The 18,685-nt window shown below is 49.9% G+C and overlaps 2 protein-coding genes across 3 annotated transcripts in view; both read right to left on the reverse strand.

The window, feature by feature from the left end:
* CORO1C (coronin 1C) overlaps positions 1-18,685 on the reverse strand; it is a 39,724-nt gene that overhangs the window by 14,490 nt on the left and 6,549 nt on the right. The window contains exons 1-2 of one of the 2 annotated variants that reach the window (XM_085238666.1): positions 17,903-18,060; positions 4,468-4,667 (exon numbers count right to left, since the gene is read on the reverse strand). In XM_085238666.1, coding sequence (XP_085094792.1) covers positions 4,468-4,662 — 195 coding nt within the window. In that variant the 5' untranslated portion in view covers positions 4,663-4,667; positions 17,903-18,060. Of the gene's footprint in view, positions 1-4,467; positions 4,668-17,902; positions 18,061-18,685 lie in introns of those variants that run through there. The other variant, XM_003210959.5, reaches the window with a different exon arrangement.
* LOC146543176 (uncharacterized) lies at positions 13,215-18,634 on the reverse strand. The gene is made up of 3 exons (XM_085238553.1): positions 18,563-18,634; positions 17,161-18,189; positions 13,215-13,412 (listed from the first exon to the last, which is right to left on the reverse strand). The coding sequence occupies exons 1-3, from the start codon at positions 18,632-18,634 to the stop codon at positions 13,230-13,232; spliced, it is 1,284 nt and encodes a 427-aa protein (XP_085094679.1). The 3' UTR covers positions 13,215-13,229.

The following is an 18,685-nucleotide window of genomic DNA, read 5'->3' on the forward strand; positions in this document are numbered from 1 at the left end:
GTTGCACAAGGATTAGTGATTTCACCACCCTCACTTCGCAGAAGTCTGAAGAAGGAAATCAGATTGCAAGCACCAAGGCTGAAAGACAAACTGACCGCTACCTGTCTTCCCTGAGCTGTGTGACAATCTCCAAATTCTGCAGAATTGATGGAGTGAAGCTTGATGCACTCTGGGCACTGATCTTCCACCTCTGGTTGCAGCAGCTGGCCACGCACGTGGCACTCAGGGAAAATAATATGGGATGCAATGGAAGTGCATTGCTCTCTCGTGACCATGACAAATAGCCATTAGTCACTGCTAAACCAATCACACTATCCATAGCTAATGTGGAAGATGATGAAGAGAGATGCTGATGGCTCAGTGCAGCGATCCCTTCCATCCCTGCCTGCAGCCACCGAGCACAGCTTCCACCCTCAGCACTGCACAAGGCTTGAGGAGCTGCAGCAGCCTTGCCTTGCACTGAGCACTACCTAAGCGTAAGGGGGAACAATGCTTACCCTCAATTTCCTACAGGAATAAGATTTCTGTAGCCTTAGTGCCTGCCTGCTCTTCCTTAGTGCATCAAGAACCTGATGATCCACTGCAAACAAGCTGACGGTGATAAATGAAGACCATTAATATCTTGCTTTTTTTTATCTAGTTGTTGCGCAATTGTCTTGAATTCTCATCTCCCCCACTCAACATACACCACTGCTTGGGGCTGTGTGAGAATCCGAGCAAAATTTAGGGGAAAAAAATTGTGGTCTTCAGAGGGACAGAAGGAGTCCGCAGCCTCACGGTAGAAAGGCAGCACTTCCCCTTCTGGAGGCTTTATGTAATGGCTCACGCTCTGCCACCACAACTGAGAACTCCCTGCAGCAGCACTTTCTTCTTTGCAAGCTGCAAAGATTTTGCAGAGAGGGGGAAAAAAATTGTCCCCAGTCTCCACACAGCACAGCCCCAGCACCACGGTGTTTGTGAGCCGCTATCCCCAGCACATCAGGAAACTTCCAGCTATCAGCCCCACGGAGCTGCTGTGTGCAGCACACAGGAGAGGCTCCAAAGGAGCAATGTGGAGATTGCTTGTGAGGACTGGTGCACACCTCCTCACCGGGCTCCCTCCCTGTACATTCACTGGGACCAGGATCCCTGATCAGCTCCGCAGTCCTGCACTGCACGGCTCTGCTCAGTGCCCATCACACACAATCTGCAGCAAATGCGCTGTTTCCACTCTTCTTCCCCGACGCGCACAGCTCACTCCAATTAGCCTATTATCTGCGCTCCATAATGGATACAGATTAAAGCACTTTATCTACGGCTGGACCCGCAGAGCAGCTAACCCGCGGGAATCGCAATTCCCAGCAAGTCTGAAGGCTCCTGCTGGCGCACGGGGGCGGTGAATCCCGGTAGGTCCAGGCACAGGGCGGGAGGACAAAGCAGCCCGGCGGCACCGAACTCCGATGACTGCAGCCCCGGCCACGCAGGGGTTAACCGGCTCGCACTTGCCGCGCCGCGGCTCCGCCCCCGCCAATCAGCGCGGCGGCTGCCGGCGGCCCCGAGCGCTGTCATGACCATATAAGGCAAAAAGCCGCGGTCGCCGCAGTGCCGCTGCGGCGGGCGCGGGAACGCGCGCGCGCGGCGCGGGAAAGGGCGGGGGAGTGACACGTGCGCGGCCCGGAACCGGCAGCGCCCGCAAAGCAGAGCGGGCCCCGGAGGGGTGAAGTGCTGGTGAACCAGCCGCACAGTGGGGCATGGAGCCGGTGTTACGCGGGGTTCCTGCGGCCTTTGCCGTGCTGACAGCTCCCGGAGGTCAGACTGTGAGAGTGATGCCCCAGGAGGTGGAAGCGGGCTGCTTTCCCTGTGGCTGGAGCTGCATCAGCTGTTAAACGTTAAGAGCATACCAAAGGCAAGGTGTAAAAGTGACTGCTTTCATCTCCAGAACATAACAGCAAGCACTATGCTGTGGGAACTCAAACACCTGTGCTAAATGGACTCAATCAGAAGTCAGAATGGGGGGGAGTTAAAGGGGGGATGTTCAGGGAGCTGAAGGAGCAAGTGTCATCACTCACAGAGGCAGAAATAAAAGAGGAACACAGGAAGTGATAAAGCACGGCCCACAGCGTGCTGTGCTGCAAAAGAAATCATCAGGCTGGGGGATTTAAGAGCAGCAGTCCTCAGCAATCAGCCATGCCTCAAACCTTGTCATATGGGAACATTGGGGAAGTGGAAAACAGGGTGGGAATGTGGCTGAGGACACAGAAGTGAAGCCAAAGGATGGCAGGAGGAATCATTGACAAAATGAAAAAAATATACCAAGAAAAAAAACAACCCACCAAATAATAACACATAGCAAGGGGAAAATAGGAGCCTGTCCTGGCAGGGCTGTGCTGCAAGGCATGCAGTGTCACAGCAACTGAGCAAGGGGCTTCCAATCCAGATCTGTGCTATGGGACCAAGCTTGGGCAGGAGCAGGACATGCAGCTTGAGGGCAGCCACATCCCAGAATGCTTGCAAAGAGCTGCTGAGGAGATGAGCAAAATGCAGAGCTATATAAGAGCCCGGGGGCTGGCTTACTTCATTAGAGCTAGCAAGGCAGAAGTGAGAACTTGCCACGTCTGCTCCTGTGATGCACTACCCATCAGAATGCTATATTCACTTCTGGTCACCTCTGCTATTTATAACAGGACAGATCTGCACAGAGAGCTAGGAAAAAAGGCTGATAACAGACAGAGCATTTGGAGAGTACGGCTAAGAGAGGCGTGAGGGTCACAAAGACAAAATGTTACTAAAGAGGAATACTAGCTTTTCTTTTTTTCTGATTCACACAAATACAAAATGCCATTTCATATGAAAAATAGGAAGGATTTGAAAGAATGAGGAAACACCAGGAGATGCTGGAACACACCACAGAGCATGCTTCCTGATCTGGTGCTCCTCTGTTGGAAAGAACCATTTTTCTAAAGGGTTATGAACCCAAATCTAACTGCTTCTGTAAAGCAACACCATCAAAATACTTCAGCTCTAAGTTTGTATTAAAATCAGTTTGTATCAGTATTGGACTACTGATTCTATCTAACATGGCAAGAATTTACACTAAATGCATAAATGAAGCCAGGCATGCAATTTTAGAAGCATCAAACATGCAGAATTAAGGAGAGGAAGGAACATTCTCAATACGATCCCCTATCATTATCAAGGACATTTATTTCCCTTCTATCTCATCAAGCTATCCATTTACATATTGTAAATTTTCAAAGGAGAAAAAATTCCTGTGGAAAGAAATTACTAAGGTGAAGTAATGCATTTAGGTTTGATGTTTCTCGCTTTTGTTTCTAACTATGAACACATGAAGGGATTGGGGTGGCCAAGAGCCTGTCAAAGATTTTCAGGTTAGCATTCTTGTAATCTGACTGTGGTAAAAGCTAGCACATCAGAAAGGGAGAGGAGAGTAGCACTCTCCTGCAAGGATGAAAGATGCACTGTGGTTTTTCCACGTGATACCTGGGGGCAGAATGAATTTATAAGAATTTATTTCAGTCTGAGACACTGCTCCTGCTCATTTGTACACTTTTATACCATAAAATTACGAGACTGGCAGGGAGATTTCCATGCCAATCTTTACAGCTTCCTCCAGCTATTTGATGCAGCCATTCTTGTAGCTGGTGGGCAGCAACCTATCCTTTCTGTGTGTGTAAACCTTTCTGGTTTACAAAGCATAGGCCTGAGGAGCTACAAAAATATTCAAAGGAAAGAGAAGTAAATTGTACATATAGCCTCATTGTGAGATTATTTCTGGAGACTGAGCAGCATTTGGCACAGAAAAAGTAAGGGACAGACTAAGACGAAGCACTGCTTCTCTCTGTGTCGGGTACTAAGGGCTAGCAAGACCTGGCTGCAGTGTCAGAGCCCAGACATAGCCACACAGGCTGGGAGAGCAGCAGGAGAGCTGTGACAGCCCTGGAGTTGTTGTCTCACTGAACTAGTTCTCGTCTCACACCATACAACAGAAGTGTAACGACAGGACAAGCAGCAGCCAAACCAGCTGTGCCATGGTCACAAGAGCTGTGCACATGCACTGCAGGGAGCAGCACCCAGCTGTGCCACCCACTCTATCCTGGTTTGCAAGAAGCATTCCTGAATTTAGTGATTCTCACGAAGCTCAAGGAGCCAAATCCTAACGGCCAAAAAACCTGACTGCAGCTAGCACAAATGGAGAGGCTTTAGGAAGAGCACAAGTTCTACTCAGAAGCCTCTGACATAAAGATTTGTTTTAGATCAGTCAAGCAAACTACTTATTTACTGTGTTTAATGCAAGGGAAGCGTTACTCTGATTCCAGCAGCATTACATGTGTTCTTACACGGCACAACCGAGCAATGTTTGTCACAACACGGCAGAGACTTCACAGGCGTAGCGCCGCTCACAAACAAGCACTGAAGTGACAAGGGAAAGCTGAGCACGTTAACAGCAAGAAACTCAGCAGCACTCACCTTGTGCAAAGGCAGCACCAGGAAGGCCCCGCCGCCGCTCGCATCCACGATGATTGCAACAAACCTGGGGTTCACAGCACAGAACGAGCTGTCCCAAGTGACGCGGGAGACGCGGATGTCATCGTAGCACTGGTCGTTCTTCACTGCCTGGCCAAACACATGCCGGAATTTGCTCTGTCGTACCACTCGCCTCATTGTGTCTGTAGAGAAAAGGAATGGCAGAGGGTGGTCAGCCACATGCAGGGATGTGCTGCTTGTCAGAAGGCAAGTCGAGGGCTTGTCACCTTGCTGTCACCCGGCCCCACCGCTGCACAATGCAGTTTCACACAGTGCTGCATTCACAGGGAGCTTCCTGCAGACCTGCTAAGTTCTCAAGTTGTTTTACGTTTAAAAAACAACACAGGTTGCCTCATCCCTGACACAACCAAACCGCACGTTCAAGGCTGTTTCACAGAAGGAGCTCGCTGGTTAAGTGTCAGCACTGCTATTGTAGACGCTCTTTCTGCAGCAAAGGAAGTCCCTAATCCTAAAAGCAGTTTTTAGACAAGTCTCCGCATATTTTCAGGGATAAATCTGGGCTTGGATTGAACTTGTTTACTTTCAAGTCAGACAGGGTCCAGAAGATGTAAATAAAAATGCAAGCTCTCAAAATCCGGTGTTCCTGTGAAGTGGTTCCACATGTCAGCCAGCCTCCACTTCTTTCTTCTCACTCCAAAATCTCACTAAAAAAATAATAAAATTAAGTTTCCTAGGCAGAAAGGAGTAATGGAAACAACCTAATGACTCAAATTAACTTAGCGTGTCTGTAGCACTTCTCTTGAGACAAGGATTTTCAAGAAGGCTTGAGTTAAAATAGAGGGAAACCGACCAGCATGGAAAATTCCAGTGCTGGATAAGGACTCAGGTAGGGGACCTCGCGTGAATCCCAGCCCTGGAAGCAAGCATCCACCTCCTGTCTTGCTTCCCAGAAACTTCCCATGTGGAAACAGCGCTGGGAAAGCCACAGTGCTTTGCAAAGCTGCTCCCTGCAGACCCAGCCTGATGCCCAAGTGAGAGACTGAGGAGGGTGCAAGTGTGCATCTCTGCTTTTTGGTGATGAAAGGCTGTGCATCCATCTGACTGCAGTGCTTTTGCGTGAGAGCATTGAAAGAGACTGCAGAACGAGCGTCGTTTGTAGTCGTGAGGTTACAAAGAGCTGCAAAACTGGAGCAAAGCACTCATCAGAGCTGCAAATCAGCAGTCACACGGTGTTTGAAGAGAAGAAAAACGTTACAATTAGTGTCACTGACAGCTATAGAGTGAAACACTCTGCTCTAGGTGTTTGTAAGAAAAAAAGCACTCTGCCTGCTTCCCACTAGATCCCCATGAGCATCATGCAGCCCCACTGTCCCCTGCCATCACAAGGTTCTGCCCAGGTGAGGGCACAACAAGGATGGTTTCTGATGGTCTGTTCAATCTCCCAAATGAATTCCGTATTTTGAAGATACAGAAGCGCCACAAACACCATTTTGTAATCACAGAGTTGTAGAATGGTTTGAGTTGGAAAGGACCCCCAAAGGCTGTCTTTTCCCACTGGCTGCAGTGCACAGGGACACCCACAGCTCCATCAGTGCTCACAGCCCCGTCCTGTGACCGTGGGTGTCTGCAGGGATGGGGCACCACCACCTCTCTGGGCACCCTGTGCCAGTGCAGCTTATAGAAGAAAAAAAAAAAAGAAAAAAAAAAAAAAGCAATTGTAATTTTTGAATGCAAAATATCGTGAACTATTTACAATTCCCAGATGAAAAAAGCTAGGTGCAACTTATTAGTGATTACTGTCACCTTACAGATGAACTTAGGCTTCCTCTGTCAGTTGGTGGAATTGCACAACGCACGTTCTGCCACACATTGCACTTAAAACCACGGAGCTGCTCTGGGCTGGGCACACCCAGCGACTGCACAGCGCAATGGAAGCCACCAAGCAGCAGCAATATGAGTACGAAGCACGGCCCACCGGCGCCATTTTGCGCTCTCAGCAGGCCTCAGCAAAGCCTGACCCAAGAACACTTCAGCTCAAGATGCCTGAAAGAAACAAAATATGTTGTCCTACTCCTGCTTGAGGACTGACGGAGACGTAGCATGCAATAAACAGAGCTCCACACCCACTTGCTAATCTATTGCATAGATGCAAAGAGGCTGGGCCTACTCCCAGCGAGCCATTAGTGCTGCATGGTGGCGGAACACACAGAGCTTTGGGTCCACTGCTGCCAGCCCTGCCCTTGGCACTGGTTCTAAGGGCTTCTAGTGCTGTTTCCATCCCCAGTACCAGCCACACACTGCTCTGCTGGTCACATTGGCTCCCTGGTGGGAATGCAGCCTGTTTACATCCCACTGATGTTTCAGAAGAAGGTAAAGAGAGGGCTTAGAGCTGTCTCGTGGAGTTAACGTGCAGCAAACTGCCCACCATCAACATATGGTACATGCAGGGGTTTTGTGATTTGTCTGCTTTAATGCTGAGAACATGGATAGGGTGGTTAATAAGAGGGATTGTTTGTATAGCTTGGATAATTATATCTCTCCTTCAGTTCATCAATACCTGAACACCATAAGGAAGTCCCTGTCAAGCATTCTATTTTCTCCAATACTAAAATCCTACTATGCTATTTCCCTCATTTTTACCATTTACCAGGATTTTTACCATTTGACGGGGTAAATTTCTTGTTTTCCACAACTGACATTTAAAATCACAGAGAGCCAGATGTATCTCAAAATACCCTTATTTGTTCCAAACCGATTTGTTTGAGCACACCTTCGCTGCCCTCTTCCCCCACCTACAGCTCATCATTCTTAGCAGGAGCTCTCCATGATGAACACATGGTGAACAGCCCGAGTCCTCATTTCCATAGCAAAGGGAGTGATTCTTGGCTTTGGATCACAGCCATTTTGATCTGGCTGCTCTCCAAAGAGAAGTGGGGAAAAAATAAATGTGCAGGCTCCAGCTATAAAGAGCAGCAAGTATGGATCTTCCCGCACAGCACAGAAAGTGGGCAGGTGGAAAACAACACGGGGTCAGCTCGATCCTGAGCACCAAGAAGAGTCAACCTCTCCCTATGCCAGCCTCTTGTGAAAATGCAAAGAGCTTTTAGTATCCTAATTTGTCTCTCAGTACTGAAGTGTGAAGGATCGCTCTTCCACCACCCACAAAATGAGCAGAATTTGAAGCTCCCTGTGGACACTCAAGGTCAGGGGATGGGGCTCTGAGCACCTGGTGGAGCTGTGGGTGTCCCTGTGCACTGCAGTGGAGTTAGATCAGATGACCTTTAAGGATCCCTTCCAATTGAAGAGATTCTATGAATCTAATTTGGTAACTGGGCTGGGATGAGTCGTCCTGGTCATCAGCAGAGGTAGGCTGAAGGTAGGGCAGCACTCAGTCTGCTCACTCGCAGGATCATACAGTGAAATGCCAAAATTTATGCCAATCTGATGTCTGGAAAGAGTGATGCAGCCTTCGGTATCTGCAAAACCCTACAAGGCTTGTGGTAGCCAGAGCACATCCATAGCCAAACAGGGCCGGGCTTGGGCAGTGGACTCAGCATTAAGCTTTCAAAAGAGAAGGATAATTAGATCGTGGTTGCTGCCGTTAAATCTGAGCTGAGGAGCTGGAACAATCTTCGTACACTTGCTAGACAGGAAATGCTTTTTTTTTTTTTTCTGGTAAAGTACAACTTTGGAGGATTTAAAGCCTCACTGCTGCGAGTTGAAAGGAGTTTGAATTTTGCCAGAGTTACAGCCCTCAGCAAAATGAGAACAGAAGCGCTCGACGCCCTGCAAAGGCAGCGACAATAGAAGTGCTGACAGCTCTGTGCCTGAACTGATCTCCTGGACCTGCTCGGCCGCACCGACATCTTGCATGTCCTGTGCAGGACACAGCCTTCCACCTTCAGTCTTTTCCTTCCCAAATGTCAAGTGACATTCAGCTGAATTTTACCTCGCATTCAGCTCCGTCTCCCACTGCCATATGGTTCAGGCTCCGGCCTTTGTTCCAGTCTTTAAAAGGATCTCAGAAATGCAGAATGCCATCAGCCATACTTGCACAGTGATACTTTTCATCCCATTTCTTTCTGATCTCCCATCACGATGTGTCACAAGAGTTACCATGAGTTTGCCCATTTTCCTGTTTATAAAGGATTTATCTGTCTAGAGAAGCCAACAGATGTATTTCTGTGGCTTCGGAGGGTTTTCAGGCTGCTTATGCAAGAGGAAACGCATCCTGCTAGGGAACACTTACAGGAAAACCCCCCACTAATGGCAAAATCCTGCTCAGCCCATGTGATTGTGATCCCTTCTGGAAAGAGCGACATTTGAAAGAAAGGGCTGGATTCAGGCACAGCCAGCCGGAGGCTATGGCTAAGGGAGGGGAGTACAAAGCAACCAGCCTGGGAGAACAGCTCTTCCTTATAAAACGCTGCTTCTTTTGGGGCTGGAAAGGAGCAGGGCTTTCCCTTAAATGGGAAACTTGAAGATAAGCAAGAGTTGCATCTGTTTATGGTAAGCACCAAACTCCATTCAGCACCAGCTTTATTGAAGGGATTCCATGCGCTTCAACGGCGGCTTTGAAATAAATTCAGTCTCAGATAACGATCAACAAATGCAAAGCAGGTAAGGAGAAAGATCAGGGCACTGTAGGCAATGTTACCAGAGCAAATCACTACTGATGCCCACCATGAGGGGACACCTGCCTTGCTGCTGACATGGAGAGTCCCTTGTGTCCCTGCCACGATTCTGTCTCTCTACGTATGATTCGCCCCCAGCAAGGGGATGGTGGGTGTGTGACTGCTCCATCCCAACACATGTGAGGAAGGGAGCAGCTGAGCACTGCCCAGGTATTTCCTAATCACTGCACGCTGGCATTTCTTCATCTTGCAGTGCTGGGTTGTGCAACCTCAGCACATCCTCTGCGAGCCACGCATGTGCACTGTGTGCAGTGCAAACACACATCTGCCTGCAGACGTATGCTTCACAGCCTTACCATACTGCACAGGACAGCACCTTAAGAACATCTCAGAGGCAACATCCAGCAAAAGGAAAACTTGCCAGATCATTTTAAGGGCATGGATCACTAAGCCCAAAGCAGCATGCCAACCTGCAGGAGTTACCCAGGCAAGCAGTGCTGGGCAGGGTATGAGGGGTTGCACAGGCTGCAATGTACAATGGCAGTCAGAGTGCAGAACCAGCACAGCAAGGCTGCAGGAGCTCATCTCCCTTCCTGAGCAAAATCAGTGGGCACAGTCTCATAACGTCTTGCCATATTTAGGCAGAGGGAAGCAGAGGAGAAAAAATAAAATAAGAAATCACATGACCACAAAAACTGCAGCTCGCCCTACCATGTTGCATGAAAGCTCTGGTAGAAAAGGGAAGTGCTTGACTCAGTCCTACTCTGTTCGACTTCACACTATCACCTCTATGGTGTACCATTTCAACTCAATTCATACTGAGCCCGCTGCTGACAGAACTTTTGTTTTCAGATGTTCAGAGTTATTTAAATCCAGGGTGTACACTACTACAGATGGTCACAATCCCAAAATACATCATATTTGCGCACAGATTATTTTCAGTCTTTGGTTACTTTAGTCTAGGTTGAGCAAGACTGCCATCTGATTTCACTTCATTTTAAAGACAAAAAGCTGCAATCTGAACTCAATACTGAAATTTCCAGCTGTTATACCACTGGCAAGATTCTATTTTGGGATGGGAACCTAAGCCACAAACTACCAGGGAATTTGATTATATCTCAACTGGGGAGCACAGCACACTCAAAAATGTAACGCAACCCAAACTTGAAATAAGCTGGAATTGCAGTCCTGGACAAAGTGCAAGGTGCTAGTTCTAACCTGTGAAATACTTGATACCACTGTTTTTCAGAGCTGTACCAATGCTCCCAGCTCACACACACTGTTGGGAAGCATGGCCCCATGCTGGGGCTAACGCTCCTCACAAGAGCATGCAGGGATGCCGTGGATATTTTCACTTGAATTGCATACCTGGAAATCTTCATCTTCTTGGGTGCACAACCTTATTACTCACATTATTTTGTAGCTTTAACCTTTACTATCTAACATTACACCATTTACTGTAATTTGCAGTGGGTGCTCTCCTGCTGCCCTATCCCAACAGCAGTTTCCAGCCAAACCTCCTTCCTAGCCTGCATCTTTTGTGTCATGTTGTGTCATGCCACAGGCACTGAGAAGTGATGTGTTTGGGGATATGTGGATGACGCAATTTCATGTAGAGTGGACAAAAAGGATCACTAAAAGTGAAAAACGTGTAATAACCAAAGATGAGGGAGGGCAAAGCAAAGAAGAAAGCATTAAAACCCAGGACAAGATCTCATGATGGCATATAACACGTGCCTTCCCCATGCTCTTCTAAAGCCTTCCTTCTCCTCCACTTTCTCCACTGGAGTAAACACCAGAGATTGCTTCCTTGCACACAGTACAACATCTACTGCCAAGACAAAGCAATACACTTCCAGTGTTGAACAACAGCCCTATGAACTTCAGCCAGAGACATTACACCAGCGTGATGGAAGATGCTACTTACACCCCTGGGGACTGACTGCATCACCTCAACAGTAAGAGCAGCATAACCCACAAAGTAGAGAGCAACAGGGCTTCAGACCACGCTCTGACCCTGAGGAAAACACGAGACAGAGAGCACAGCCCCTGTGCAGAGCTGCAAGTCAGCCAGCCTGTTCTGACAGCCAAGCTCCAGGATCCTTGTTAAGAGAAGTATGCAGATAAAATGCTTGCTCCATACAGCTGACCTAGTTCTCTTATCAGTGCAGCAGAGCTAACGGGGAAGTACCAGTCTGTTTGAGGCTGCTACTCCGATTTGCTGAATTCTTCTGCTCTCTTGAAGGTTACATGAAGCTTCTTCTGAGATCATTTGTACTCCTGAATGACATACCACAAGGCTTTTCTTCTCCCTTCTTTTAACCTGGGAGATGAGCTTTGGCTGAAAGCACAGGAGCAGCTAAGGGTAGTGGTTATGAATGCAGAAAGAGATCTTCCCCACCAGACCTTCATTAATTTCTTACCAAACCATTAGTCTCATAATCCAGCAGAAGCCCACCACCATTCCCAACTAATTTTCCAAGGCACAAGTGCTTTGCTCTAGCACAACCAAGCCCTACCAGCAGGAAAGGACTGTATTTTCTCCTGCAGCTTGAATCAATCATAGGTTCTCAAGCGAAGTGAACTGCAAACCTATGCCTGTGTGCAACAGGAGCTCATCAGTATCCACTGGACCCAAAACAGCTCCTGATGCAGGAATGCATCATCTTCAGTGATGAACCTAACCTGGAGGCCAAACAGAAGCAGCACCCAGGAGCTGGGAGCCCAACATAAAGAATAACACGTGCAGGATTTCCCATTCCACACGAGTCAAGAGAAAGTGCAGTCGTGAAGGTAATTTGATTAACACGGTTTTCTAGGGTAAGCATGTTTCCTGTTGAACCTCAGTACTCTTAGGACATTACTGGGAACATTATGCTGTTTCTCCTTGCTTATAGCTACATAGATCACACCTTAAAACCCAAAAAGATTTATCGAAAGGAGAAATCTCCAAAGGATTTGATGAACTGTTTTCTGTTCCTCCTAAATTCCAACACGTCACAGTGCCCAGATGTATCACAGAACTACAAACACTGAAGATGCTTTAAAGAAAATCTATCTCATGGATGAAGTGTTCTCCAAGCACCCCGAAACCCAGACCCACGGAAAGTGTTTTGCTATAAACACGAAGGCAGCCGGGATGCAAATTCCTCACCACTTTGAAATAAAGCAGAAACGTCAGCTCAGCACAGCCAGGACAGCAGAGCTGCCAAGTGTGACTCAGACTGACCGAGCTCTGCAAACGGCCCGGCCATTGAACTAGATGATCTTGGAGGTCCATTCCAACCCAAGCCAATCTATGATAATTGTCAAAGGCAAGACAGTCTCCTCTGCTGAGGATACACAGAAGGTTCAGGTTGGACAAATGTGTACACATTTCAGATTCTAATGCCGGACAAATAAGCTGCGGAATAAATCTCACTTCCCACAGTTGGAACTGGCATGTCCTTCTTCAGATTTCCATTTGCTGTCTTGCCAGCAATTCTGGCCAAGCAGCCTGTAATTCAGCGAGCACCATTGTCATCCTGTCCCGTTTCCATAACGAGTAACTGGAAATCAGGGTTGGGCTAGATCATAGCATCATTAAAGCTGGAAAAGACCACCAATATCATCTAGTCCAACCCCATATACCCACCAAGCCCAGTAGCTGTGTCCCTCAGTGCCACATCTCCATGTTTCATGGACACCTCCAGGGACACTGACCACAGCACTTCCCTAGGCAGCCTGTGCCAGTGCCTCACTGCTCTTCTGGAGCAGAAATTGTTCCTACTGTCCAACATGAACTGCCCTGGTGCTACTTAAGGCCATCACCTCTTGTCCTACAGCTGTTACCTGTGAGAAGAGGCTGACCACCACCTACCTGTAGAGTGATAAGGTCAATCTGCCAACTCAATTTTAGATCCCTGTCCCACAGTATCAACTACAGCCACTCCAACGTTTGCTTTAGCCAAGGGCTGAGTTTAAGCATCTCTGTCCTACAGCTGCTCTGCTCATGGACCCAATGTCTGGCACAGGCAGCAGAGACATGGGCACAGCCTGGCCTTGGGCAAGGCAGGCAGGAATCACAGCCCCTGGTGACCTTTAAGCTTTACCTACCTGCTGTCTCGACAGTCACGTTACTGCACGCACAGCCTCAGCTTTCAACCCTCCGACAGAGCTCCTGTGGCATTTACAACACTGCAGGAGGAACAGCCAAAACAACAGGCAGCATCGCGTCAAGATAAACCCCAGCTGCTTTTCGTGTGATCCTTCGTAGTGCCTCAGAGCTCCCCTTGTAGACCAATGTGGCAAGCACTGCATAAAAGGAACTGAGAGATAACCTTTGCCCCCAGAGGAACATCAGGGAGCGAAGCGAGGAGTGCACAGATAACACACGAGCATCCAAAGCATGGTGAAACAGGAGGCAGAACCCAGGCTGCATTGGGAGAAGCTGTGCAGAACCCGAACGAATCGCTCCAGAGATGGCTGGGGCCAGGAAGAGAAATGCTGAAGGCACAACACGCAGCTCAGAGCAAGGACAGCTGTGCCTCCATGCCATGCTGCACCAAGGCAGGGCTGTGTCTGGCAGCTGGCCCCCCATTTCTTCCTGCCTTGCAAACCGACCTCAGCAGATCAAAAATGAAAATTACTCTCCCCTCCCCCCCACCCCAGGACCACTGAAAACTCAAAAAAAAAAAAAAAAAAAGAAATAATTCAATTAATCCTCCTCCTTTTCTGAACAAGGCAGCTTTGTGGCCACTGACTCCGTTCTTCACTGCAGTGCTTCCATCAGTCACACAGTACGAAATCAGCTGAGCAGCTCAGGGTGCGAATGGCCATCTACGTGCACACACTGTGACCTGTGCTGGTGCAAATAGCAGAGCTGCCCAACCCCGTACCTGAGGAGCCCAGCACAATGCATGACCTCCCATTTCCCACTCGGAAACAACATTTTCAACGCTGCCTGGCCTCAGTGCAATGAAAACCACAATCCAACGCCAAGTGTACACCCCAATCACCGTGTGTTCACTGCATGCACTGAGTGACTGTGAGAGGCTTGAGTGCTTCGAGTATGTGCAAGTATCTCTGAGACACCAGCACTGCTGCCCTTCCACGTGTGTGTCCATGGCCATCTCTGTGCTGAGCAACCGGCCAGCTCCTAGGAGGCAGAGCGATTACTCCAGCTTCGTTACTGCCTGCTAATCCCTGGTGGTGCTAATTATCTCCATTATCAGTCTGGCTGACTGTGCCTGACACACACCCAATATCCAAATTTGCAGGACCAGAGGATGTCAAATCCCTGCCAGATCCGAACAGAAAGAGAATCCTGCCAGATGCAGCATTACAAGGTGGCACTTGATGCATTTACGTGAGATAAACAAGAGCTTCCCAGGGACCAGAGAGCACAGTCACTATGGCAACTACATGCAGAACAGGGACCGAGTTCCCACGTCGCAGAGGACTTGGACGACCCAAAATCCCAGATCCTGGAGCTGCAGGTGGAATGCAGCATCGGGGCAAATATGGAATGTAGGCAAAGATGCTCCGGCCAGCCAAGATTTTGGGATAATTTACACCTATTCTGGAGGGGCATGAGAAAAAACCAAGAACCTTCCAAAAGAGAATTGACTTCAACACAAATGGCCGAAGCTGCAGAAGAGAGCTGCTAGTGCATCTCGGCACACCGACCGCATCAGGCTCGACGTAATCACTTTAAGTGAGATCCCACCACTACTCTAATGTTATTTCCACTGCTTTTCCAAATCAAATTATTAAAATGGAAACCAAGGAAAACCCAATTAAGACAAATCAGGAGGCCCAGCTCAGAGCCAAGAGGCAGTGCTGTAACTGAGCCAACCACCTCCGGCTTCCCCCCCTCCGAGCCCAGACCTCAGCACAGCCATCACACGCTGACAGTGAGAAACTTATCATCTATTGCTTGTTATCAGCAAAGAAAAGAAAAAAAGAGAAAGCAACACTGATGAAGAAACAAAGCGATAACGCTGAAGGAATCATCCTTTCTCCTATGCAGACAATTCCTCCTCGGTATCTAAACCATAAACAACGTTGTGTTTTGTCACCTCTGAAGCAGGGAGACCTCTTCTATCGCAGGGCACCAGGCAGACAGGCTCTGACAGAACTCATGCTTTCCTCCCCTCCAGGAATAGACACCATTTTCCTGATTTCTGTTGAGTTCCTTGCTAGCTCCTGCCCTGCAGAACTGGATTTTAGAGCTGTTGTGGTATTCCATCACAGGTCTGCCCCAATTCAGGAGCATTTGGTGACCTCTTAGAAGGATGACCGCTGTTAAGAGATTACATCTGTCTTATTAGCATGAAGGATTGCATGGCAAAAGTGTAAAGAAAAATCATCTATTTGAACAAGCACGCGGCAGTGCCTAAGCAGTCACCTTCCATTTCATGCCCAATCACTACCTCCAGCCATATCCTGCTGCTCGTTCTGACCATTTTTTACTCACTACATAAAACTACAAGGCTAATTTGCAGCAGAATGAATGCCACGATGCAGTAAGCAGGAAGAGTTTCACTACGCCTATTGCGGAGGAGCACCCTTCACACTGGGTGAGCTGACCCCAGCATCACCCTGAAGTGATGTGAAGTGGCCCGCTGAGCAGCCAGACCTCAGAAGAACTCGAAGAATCCATTTTTGTGTTATTACTCAGATGGGAAAAACAGAATGAGAGAATCCTATCAGCAGGTAGAGAGCATAGAAAGCCACCCTACCTCCATGTGCACATCTGGAACTGTCAGCACTCACCCCCATCTGCTTGAGACACAGCTCTCAGTCCAAAGCCTCCCTGACCCAAAGTTCTAGGTGGGGGAGGCTGCAGGGAGAGAACTAAAAGAGAGCACAGACATATAATTCTTATGCCTGTGCCCTGTAATGCTGAAACTGGGGCGCTTCAAATCCTCAGCGAGTTCTGCTCCAATGCATCCTTACGGGAGGGCTGAGATTATCACCAAAGCCCTCAGGAAAACAAAACCAAAACAAACAAAACCACGTTTTAAAAGCCAAGAGAAAATGTGCCTGCAAGCTCGCAGAAAAGGACATTCCTGGCCCTGGGAGTGGTGCAGCGATGACCTCACCGAGGCGAAAACCCAGGCCAGGAAGTGTTTTGCTCACATCTTCCAACTAGGAAGCTGGCATCCGAGCTAATTATATTTCCCGGCAATCAATAACCAAATTAAAAACATTAACATAAATTCTCCTACTACCGACACGCAACTTTATGCTGTAATGAGCCATTTTATGACACAGTCGTTAAAGTCTCTACCATTAAAGTTCAGTGTGATGCATGGAGCAGTCACCGAGTGCAGACCTCTCCCAGCCCTCCGCCGTATCTCTGAAGAAGGCTGATATTTTACCCTTCTGTGCATTCCATCCCATTGCCATTACACTGAATCTGCCTTTCGCTTGGAGTGCATCCCAGAAGTGACAGATGCAATAAGCATGAAGATTTAACTTGAAAAATGCAATGATGTTTGAAAGGCAGCTCACTAGAAGACACAGTGGTGCCAACAGCGCACATAAAAGAGACACAAAGTGCTGATTAAAGCGATCTCTATGCAAGGCTACAAGTGACCACTGAAAAATTACTGCCAAATACACACTAACTTCATCACAACAGCACTTCATCTGCTACCTTTGCTTGCACAGTTTGCAGCAAACACAACTATCAGCTGCAACACAGCGTTGTCAATGAGTGCACAGGAATCTGCTCTTCCCCTGGAGCAGGGGGTGATTCAGTGGGGTCGAACACAGCCCTGTGTGCTTATAAAGGCACGGAGGGGGGGAGTAAGCAACACAGCGAGCAATTTGGGTATAGCCCGGCTTGAAATGAAAGCAGAGCTGCTGCTGGCAAAGTGGAAAGCGCGCCGCAGAGTGCTGCATTGCAAATGTCACTCCTCCACATCGCTGCCATCCTTCTTGCTGGGTCTAATCCACGGCACAGCTGCATGAATGGGCTGAATGGGCATGCTCCAACACACAGCCTGCAACTACAGCTGGGAACAAAAAACCCACACCGATGCACAGCACTCACCCTCCACAATAGAACTGCATCAATCAGTTGTACTTTTGTTTCTAGATAGATTGGAGAGAAACAAACAAAAAAAAAAACAACAGAGCGAAAGCTGTCTCCTGCAGCACATTGTCTGGATGAAGGCACAACAGAGGGATGCTTATGCATGTCAGAAGGCTTTCTGTGCAGCGCAGCAGAGCGGCAGCTGACGGCAGAGGCGCGGACAAGCAGCGTTCCGGCCCTCGGCGTGCTGCTGCCCGTGCTCAACAACAAAGCCCGGCGGCGGGGCACAGCCCGGGGCAGCCGGCATCGGGACAAAGGGCGGCTGTGCTGAGCCGAGCCGAGCCGAGCCGGGTGACACGGCGGGCGCTGCCGGCACCCAGCGGGCGGCCCCAGCCCGGCAGCGCTCCGCCGGATGCCGGAACCGCGGCGGTGCCGGAGCGTTTCGCTACCTAATAAGGAGGCGAGCGGCGAGAAACCGCGGTTTGCAGCCGCCCGCGCTCCCAGGGCGCTTCCCCCGCAGGCCCCAGGCGCTGACAGCCGCCTCCGAGGGAAGGGCCCAAGAAGGAAGGGCCCCGCCCGAGCATCCCCCGCGGCCACCGGCTGCTCCCTCTGGGCGGCCCCGCCTGCCCTCGCCGCCCGGCTCGGCCCGGGCCCGGCCCTACCGCCTCGCCGCGGGCACGGCCGCCCCCAACTCCGCCACCTCCACCCTACCGGGCGACCCACCGCCGTCCCCGGTTCCCCTCCCGCCGCCCCCGCGCACCGCGATCCTTCAGCCGCCTCCCCGCGTCCGCTCCTCAGCCCGGCGGATCCCCCTCCACCACTGCCGCCTCCGCCGCCGCCACCGCCCGACTGACCGCGGCGCAGCGGGCGCAGGCTCCGCCCCCTCGTGGCCACGCCTACCGCCGGCGTAGCCACGCCCCTCTCCCGCTGCTCGGATGAGTGGCAGGACTCTCGGCCAATGGCGGCGCGGCGTTCGCATCCACGCGTGGTCGCGCGCTCTGTCTCTCCCACCCTTCTGCTGACGGACCCCGCTAAAAAGCCGCGGGGCTTCAGGGAGCGGCGGGCAGTTATGTGTTAGGGGTAGCCGAGGGTCTGGTTGTTCCATTCATGGTTCTGGCAGCGCCAGAAGCAGCGCTGCTCCCCTCAGACTCTCGGTCCCTTCCATCAGTGCCCAGTCTCCTACTAGGACAGTACCCACAGCAGTCCCTGCTGCTCCCCAGGCTGCCCCCAGGCTGCCCCAGGCCTCTTCCCTCACAGACAGCCCTGCTCTGTCACACACAGCTCCTTGGTGTGGTGACAACAAACCCTGCCCTGTGCTTTAAGCTAAAACACACAAGCGGACGGCAGGCAGAGGTGCACAGAGCGTGTTTTTGGGGCTCCCCGTGTTAGCACAGCGCAGCCAGAGCCAACAGCTCCTCACAAACCCCCAGGCTGGTCTGCTCTCAACAAAAGCACCAAACGGACCCAGTAATTCCACATTGAAGTCAGCCATCGCCTCATTGGGTCATGCAGGCTCATCAGCGGGCACCCAGCTGCTGTAAAA

Source organism: Meleagris gallopavo, chromosome 17 (assembly GCF_905368555.1).
Source record: "Meleagris gallopavo chromosome 17, MGAL_WU_HG_1.1, whole genome shotgun sequence".
NCBI lineage: Eukaryota > Metazoa > Chordata > Aves > Galliformes > Phasianidae > Meleagris > Meleagris gallopavo.

Bases quoted from the DNA above. Each gene is read 5' to 3' on its own strand.
- LOC146543176 (XM_085238553.1), bottom strand. From the start codon at position 18,634: ATGGCTGACTTCAATGTGGAATTACTGGGTCCGTTTGGTGCTTTTGTT. The intron at 18,190-18,562 runs GTGAGGAGCTGT...CGCTCCCTGAAG, and splicing joins GCAGACCAGCCTGGGGGTTT to CCCCGCGGCTTTTTAGCGGG. The intron at 13,413-17,160 runs GTGAGTGCTGTG...CCTTTTATGCAG, and splicing joins ATGCAGTTCTATTGTGGAGG to TGCTTGCCACATTGGTCTAC.